The sequence below is a fragment of the Corylus avellana genome, chromosome ca1 (genome assembly GCF_901000735.1).
Source record: "Corylus avellana chromosome ca1, CavTom2PMs-1.0".
Taxonomy (NCBI): domain Eukaryota; kingdom Viridiplantae; phylum Streptophyta; class Magnoliopsida; order Fagales; family Betulaceae; genus Corylus; species Corylus avellana.
This window is the reverse complement of record NC_081541.1, coordinates 5345298-5353144: the sequence shown is the minus strand read 5'-3', so window position 1 is coordinate 5353144 and position 7847 is coordinate 5345298. Positions and strand designations below refer to the sequence as shown.

General features: G+C 31.1%; 1 protein-coding gene across 1 annotated transcript; it reads right to left on the bottom strand.

The window, feature by feature from the left end:
- Nucleotides 1-4336: 4336 nt before the first annotated feature.
- LOC132166886 (flavonol synthase/flavanone 3-hydroxylase-like) lies at nt 4337-7295 on the bottom strand. Its single transcript, XM_059577737.1, has 3 exons — nt 6832-7295; nt 5163-5490; nt 4337-4671 (listed from the first exon to the last, which is right to left on the bottom strand). Exons 1-3 carry the CDS (start codon nt 7287-7289, stop codon nt 4459-4461), a joined length of 999 nt encoding a protein of 332 aa, XP_059433720.1. The 5' UTR covers nt 7290-7295; the 3' UTR covers nt 4337-4458.
- Nucleotides 7296-7847: the final 552 nt, after the last annotated feature.

The window sequence follows — 7847 nt, the reverse complement described above, 5'->3', positions numbered from 1 at the left end:
AAAAATACACTCTAAAAAGTATTAGGAAAAATACACATACTCCCCTCAAACTACCACCCTATTGTTAACGTCTCTCTCAAACTATCAATTGCATTAATGTTCCGAATAAAAAATAAATAAAAAATAAAAACGAAGAAGAAAAATAAATTGTATTAATGTCCCTTATGAACTTTGACTCTACTTTGTATAGCCTTTTTGGTCCACTATGATTTCAATATCCGAACATGGGTTAAAATAAAGTTTGATCTTTGTGCTTTCTCTGCCTTACTGCCCAAATGGTGTCTTGTCTGTTATTATACAACTACCTCATAAGTTGGTTAGAAACTAAGTTAAAATGAATATTCTTTGTTGATAACTTGATACGCATATTGTTCATTGGGAAGCTACAATCAACTTTGTTAATAGTATTTTCGATTGTTTTAGTTATCTAGAGTCAAATTCTGTTAAAAAATTGTTTTTATTCTCCCATTGATTTTACTTTAATATGACATGAAGTAATTTGTAATTTAGGCCAACTACATTGACTAATTATTTATTTATTCAAAAAACAAAATTTATTTATTCGCCCATTGGTTTTTTTTGTATTTTTCACTATTTTTTTGGTATTTTTTTTACAATTATTTTATTATTTTATTTGTTAAAAGAATAAAAATATTATAAAAATCTAAAAAAATAAGTGATATTTTTGATACATTTTGATAGTTTAGAGAATTACTTTAGGACTTTTTAAACATTAAAAAGTTATGTTACAAATGAGAGTTTTTTATATTTTTCCTAAAAAGAAAAGATTGAGAGATATGTCGCAGTTGGCCGGGCACGTGAGCTTTATTAGCTGCCTATCTCAGTAAGGTCAAGTTGGTATCCTTATCAAAACATGTCACCGAATCTGAATTAAGCAATCTCTTGTTTGCGTCCTAATTATGAAAAATTTCAGTGCAACTTCTATTTAAAAGTTATTTATTTTTTGTTTATCCCTATATAAAAAAAAAAATGGACAAATTCATTATTAAATATGTAAACTTATATACAGGTAATACAAATGTAATGGTAAATTTACAAATGAATGTATAAGAAATGAATGTTAACACTTCTTAATCTAAAAAAAGGTGGTAAAACATCTTAAAAATTAGGAAATTTTATAGATAAATTACTAAATCAAACATGCGAAAACAGATGTTGCCTATATTTATTTATTTTTAATTCATTTTTAACGGCCTAAGTTTATCGAAAAAGTACAATAAATCATTTTGCTGGTTTTCTCTCCAAAATTGTGCCAACATGATATTAAAATAAGATAAATGATATAATTTATTATATTTTTAACTATTTTCATAGTGAATGGATGAATCCATTATTAAATTTGTATGAGAGTCTACATGAGTCTGCAAATTTAATAGTTGATATATTAAATTTGTAAGATGAGAGAAAAAAAAAATTAAACAAATATTGACATAAATTATTTATTTCAAATAATTGAGAATTTATATAAGACCTATTTATTCAAGAAAATTTTGAATGGTTAGGCAATAAATAGATTATATAGGAGACCTCTTATAGGCTCTTACATTAATTATCTAAATTCGTAATAATTCAAAAACCTAATAATCCCTCTAGTTTGCCTAATCGATTGAGGCAGGCAAGCCAGTCGAGGAAAACATCAAGGAAGACATTTATTTATTTTTTTTAATTTATTCAAATAAAGGAAGCCGGTTACAAGAAATCAAACAACAACATAGGAGTGGCACCCAACGACAAAACTCAAGCAGAACATGTAAAACAAAAATAGATACAAAACCAAATAGTAGACAATAATTTTGTTCATAATCCCATAGAAATTATAAACAAACTGGACTTTTTCAAAACAAATGACAAAAGAACTTGGTAGAAAGTCTCTACCATAAAGGCAACGATCACCATCAAGTAATTTTTATTTTTTGCACAAAAAATATTGCAGACAATCGAGTTGGAGCCGTCAAAAGACGACAAGAAGCAATAAAAATTTCCTCCTCGAGGCAGGCTTTTAAGTGCATTCAATTCAATCCCATCACCCTTCCTTAGGGGTGTCAATCCGGTCCGATTTCTCGGTTTTTGGCCAAAACCAGAACCGGAACCGGGGTACCCCGGTTCTTAATTTTGAGAAACCGGAACCGAAACTGGGACCCCGGTTAACCGGGGTCCCGGTTACCGGCTGGTTCCGGTATTACCCGGTCCGGTAACTGATTTTTTTAAAAAATTGATTTTTTGACTTATTTTAGGTATTGGGCCTAAAATAAGCTAATTTTTTTTTTTTTATAGGTTGGCCCATTTTTTAAAAAATCTATTAGTTTCTTTGTCTAAATTAAAAGGACTTTGTTAATAATTAAAAAATAAACCTTAAAAAATCCAAAAATCCTAAAAAATCATTGTTTTTGCCTATTTGGGCCTTAGAAATAAAAATTTAATTTTTTAAAATACCCTAAACCTAAACCTAAGTGTAAAATATATATATATATATATATTATTAAATAAAATGGAAACCCGGTTTCGGTATTCCCGGTAAAAACCGGGTACCAAAAACCGGTACCGGAATCGGGGTACCCGGTTTTCCGGTTTCCGATTTCCCGGTTTTCCGGTTCCGGTTCCGGTTCCCCGGTATTTTTTGACACCCCTACCCTCCCTATTCCAATTTCCAATCGTGTTCGATGTAAACAAGACAAACCTTTGTCATATGGGCTGGTTGGAGTTCTAGTCACACCATAATTATAAGTATTTCCTTCGTCAAATGGGGATTAGGACGGATCTATTACAATTTTTAAATTGCGGAACTTATTTATTTTTAGGTATTAAAACGTTAAAAAAATGTCACATATTAAAAAAAAAAAATAGTATGTTATTAAGGTAACTAGAAATAATTTATCTCCCCAAAACTTTTTTTTTTTTTTTTTTTTGTACTTTTGAAATACATTTATAGCTCAAAGTTTTTTACAACATAAAAGCAAGAACTAGATAAAAATATATTCAATCATCAACAATGTGTCACCATTTTATTAGGTGTCCCGTGTCGTTTTAATACCTAAAAATGGTCTAAATTTTATAATTTGATAATTTACAATTTATTTAAAGGATTAAATTAACTTTACCTCTTAAAGTTTTAAGAGTTTTTCAATTCGAACCACAATATTTAAAAATTGGCAATGTACCCCCTAATGTTTAAAAAAAATTTAATTCAGACCCTTCATTACTAATTTTCGTCTAATTGGATGGAAATCATCTCATGTACGTCTTACGTGAGATTTTGATGCTTTCTATTCCAATTTTGCCCTTATTAAAACCTATAAAATTACGTAATTGCCCTCAATTTCATAAGTTTTAATGAGAGTAATTATATAATTTCATAAGTTTTAATGAGGGTAAAATTAGAATAAAGAACATTAAAATTTCACGTTGGATTTCGTCTAATTAGATTTAAATTAGTAACAGATGGTTCAAATTGAAAATTGAGTATATATTGCCAATTTTTAAACATTAAAGTTCGAATTGAAAAACTTTATAAAAGTTATGAAAAAAAGTTTTCCCCTTATTTAAAGTTGTACAAATCCTGATGCGTCATATGTCTATCCAAATTTCCGATCAAAGACCGGTGTGTCGGTGGGATGGGAAAGTAGGATGTTCGCAATCTGAAACTGGTATTGCTTGCTTTCACAAGTCATGTGAAAAAGCAGGTTTTGTGCTACAAACTGTCTCCTCTTTCTTTTGATTCTCGAAAGACGATTAAAGGGACGCCAAGAAAGGCTTACTAAAAACAAAACACAAATAATTTAATTTTTTTGTTTGTTCTCTTTAATTTTTTCCATAATTAAAAATTCCTAAAAAGATTGGTAGTTATGTTTAATCTTCAATTTTTATTTATTTTTTATTTTTTATTTTTTTTTTAAGGAATTCTCGTAATTTAGGTATAACATGTTATTGTAGTTTTAAATCTGGTTTAAAACTAATCCTAAAAAATAATTCAAGAGTTAGTTGAACACTTGAACATGCCAATAGCATTTCTCTTCTTTCTTTTGAAAGATTAATGGCTTGTTTGAGTGTGTGTTTATGGAGTCTTAAAGCGCGTTTACTACTCAAAATAAATAAAAAAAATAAAAAATAAAAACGCTTTTAAATGTTCAAAAACTAATATATATATATATAACTTAAAAGCTCTATTTTTTAAACACAATTCTAAGCATACTCTAATTAAAATTACTACGTCGTCATTATTAACAAGGAGATATATATTCCTCTAAAAATACAATTTTTTGTATTAAAAAGTGCAATACATCAATGATATTTATCAGATATGGCCGGTGGATGGATCTCTCATAAACAATGAGACTTTACTGTTCAAACAAAACAAAATATATATATATATATATATATATATATATATGTCCAAACACACCCTTATTTTAGAGTTACATTATGTGGGCCTCAGGTAGATTACTGGGGAATCTTGTTAAGCTTACAGTAAACATAGTCACCGTATTTCTTCGTCTTGTATTTTGGAGGATTTTCATGGTCGATGAGCTTCGGGTGAGGCCCTACCACAAAGTCCGGCGAAGGCTCCAAGAATACCGGCCACGACATTCTTGTGTGCTCTTTGTTCACTGTAGTCCTGTGTAGCACGCTCTTGTACTTTCCATTGCTAAGTATCTGCACAACCAAATCTTTCACTAATTATTAAGCTTTTCGCATTGGATTTGTGTTACAATTTTAATCACTTGGCATATAAGTTTTTAAGCATTCAATGGTAAATTTTATTTAAGATTTGTATTATTTGGTATCAGAATTAGGTACTATAATATAACTAGTTCAAGTCACAAAAGGGGAGACTTAAATAACAAAATGGGTCGTCATAAACGTCGACTACGACTATATAAGTTCTTTGACGTCCATTTCTTGTAAGCCAATTTTTAAAGATCAGTTCTATTCAAAATTTGTATCAATTTACTTGGGCTAACAATTTTTTACATTTTCAGCGAACTTGTGACATACAAAATTAGCGAGTTATAATTAAAATATATGACTCATTTAATTAAAAGAGACATAGTCTTATGTGACACTAGCGATAATAATTTTTAACACAATCTGTGAACTCGATACAAATCCGACACAAATACAAGATTTGGAAATTGAATGATTACCTCAAGTTGGTCCCCAATGTGGATAACGAAGGCATTGGGGATGTATTTGACATCGTACCAATGGGCATCTCTGAAAGCCTGGAGACCTTGGACGTGGTTGGGGACAAGAATGGTGAAGGCGCTCATGTCGGTATGAGCCGGAACCCCAAGAGCCAGGTCAGGGCGAGGGCAGGGCGGGTAATAGTTGATCTTGAGAAGGTACACCAAATCATCACCACCCGCTGCCTCCTTCAGTTCATGCCCTTCAAGCCCTAAGCCCAATGACAGGCTCTTGAACAGCTTCTCCACCACCCCATGCATGTGATTCGCATATTCCTCGTTTGCCTCCCTGCAGCCATCACCCAAAATCTTAATGCATGAGAAGAAGATCAAGAGAGATCGAAGAGAAAAATGATGCTTTGTTTCGCGTTTCTATACGTACTAAAAGAGATCGATGGGGCTATTTTTAAAAAATATATATATATATAAACTATCATGACAAGCTTTTATTAATCATAAAATAATTTTTATTTTCACACCATCTCATAATTCTCATTTATATGAGAGAGAGAGATATATCAGTTTTTATACACGTACAAGCTAATAAATTAATGAAAATTAATATTAAGAATTTGAAATTGAAATTGTATTTGAAAAAGAAAAGACAAAAAAAAAAAAAAAAACTATTAAATACTTCTAAGCAAAAAAATATTTTTTTTCGTTAAAAAAAAAAAGTATATTTTTGTCATTTTTAAAGTAAAAAAATTAAAAAAGTAAATTTGAAAATTTTTACTAAATATGTAAACTTTCCTTTTATATGACATTTTAGGTATTAATTTTTTAAAAAAATTCTCTAACGCAATTTCAAACAAGTTCTAAATAGATCTTATTAATAGTTTCTCGAAATAAAGTCATGGCCCCAAATTCCGGAATAGGATCCTTTCCATTCAAATCAGTTAGCTCTATTAGACGAGTCCTGTTATCAGGCTGCCAAGAGTCAGACAAGTGTCTGCCAAAATCTGATGTGGTTTTATTAAAAAAAAAAAAAAAATTGTAAAAAAATCTCTCTCTTCCTAGTCCTGCTAGATTTTGTTTTTTTAATTTTTTGTTAAATTTTAATGAGTTAATATTTAGTTTTTAATGCCTCAAAATTTATTTTTGGATTTAAAACTAAAATCTAAGAGTGAAAGGTTAACCCTTTAGGGATTGTATCACCCTTAAAAATGATTTAATTATCTTAAATTTGGTGCTAATACTTCAAATTTAAATTTTTTTTTTAATATCTCTTCTTCAATTTAAAAAAAAAAAAGAAATTGACCAGACTTTGGCAGACGCTGGGATGACCCCAGGCTGCCGAAAATATCAAATCCTAAAGTATTTTTGTCATTTTACTTTTTAATAGGACAAAAATACACCTCTAACATAACTAACCGGATATTATCGGTTCAAATGAAATGAGACTGGAGAATCCTAATTCCCAAATTTCACGGTGATCGTCACGTCTACCAACGCCCGCAATAGGTTAAACAAATCGGCAAAGCAGTGCATGTATGGGACGTAACATTAATTCCATGAGCCTCATGAGTTCTCCATGCCTTTCGCCGAAACGGTAAGGAATCAATGCGGAAAAAGTGACGCCAATAATATATAAAACAATTCAGTAAAATTAAAAAAAAAAAAATTCCAAAACCTGTAAGAAGGAGGGTTCTTAGGCCAGAAGCGGTAGTTGATGGCAGAAGGAGGCCATATGTTATGGAACAAATGATCCACCCAGGCTTTCTTCCCTTCCACTTCTTTCTGAAGCTTTGTTCCATAGCCCTCCACTGACTGACCTGGAGGCTTAGCGTAAACCTCTTTTTCCTCAGGCGGGAGCTCGAAGAACTCCTTCCCAACAGCCTGCAACTTGGCTATGGCCTCAACGGGAACTCCATGGTTCACGATTTGGAACATCCCCCAGTCGCGGCTAGCGTCCACTATCGCACGGAGGACCTTTTCCTCATCTGGGTCCGCCATATCAATGGTCGGCACCTCAAGGACCTCGCCATGGACGGTTGTGATCCCCGGTTGCTCGTTCACCGACCTTATGAACTCGGCCGGGATCTCGTCCTTTGACAAGGAAGCAATGTCTTGCACTCTTTCCACCCCCATTTTTGTTTGCCAATTTCTCTCTCTCTCTCTGACTCTTTCATTCCCTTCTTTGTAGCAAATGTGCCAATAAATAGTGTTAGGCCATGAGAGGCTGACCAAGCTGTACTAATTTGGGAGGCAATTAATTAACCCATTTTAGTAAATATTAAAGAATAAATTTATGTGGTCGAGCTCTAGAGGGATTATAATTAAATGAGGATATATAAAAATTTCCTTCGAACTAATGTACAGGAAATATTTTCTAATCTATTTAAAATATTATTAAGTGTTTATAAATATTTAAAATATTAATTTAAATTAATAAACTGTTATTAATGGCATTAACAATTTAATATGCGTTTTAAATGTTTATAAATATTTGACATTATTTTACATGGATTAAGTCTTCAAAAGATAATTCAATCGGTTAGAGATCACGCCTCATAAAACGGATATTACTAGTTCAAATCTCATCTTCCTCTTTTGTGTGAACATGTCAAAAAAATAAAATAAAATTTCGTAAAATTAATTTGAGAGAAATTTCTGCCAGTTAAATAAATAATTTATAGTTAAAAAGAG

Bases quoted from the DNA above. Each gene is read 5' to 3' on its own strand.
- LOC132166886 (XM_059577737.1), bottom strand. From the start codon at position 7,289: ATGGGGGTGGAAAGAGTGCAAGACATTGCTTCCTTGTCAAAGGACGAG. The intron at 5,491-6,831 runs GTTTTGGAATTT...TGATGGCTGCAG, and splicing joins AAGAACCCTCCTTCTTACAG to GGAGGCAAACGAGGAATATG. The intron at 4,672-5,162 runs GTAATCATTCAA...TTGGTTGTGCAG, and splicing joins ACATTGGGGACCAACTTGAG to ATACTTAGCAATGGAAAGTA.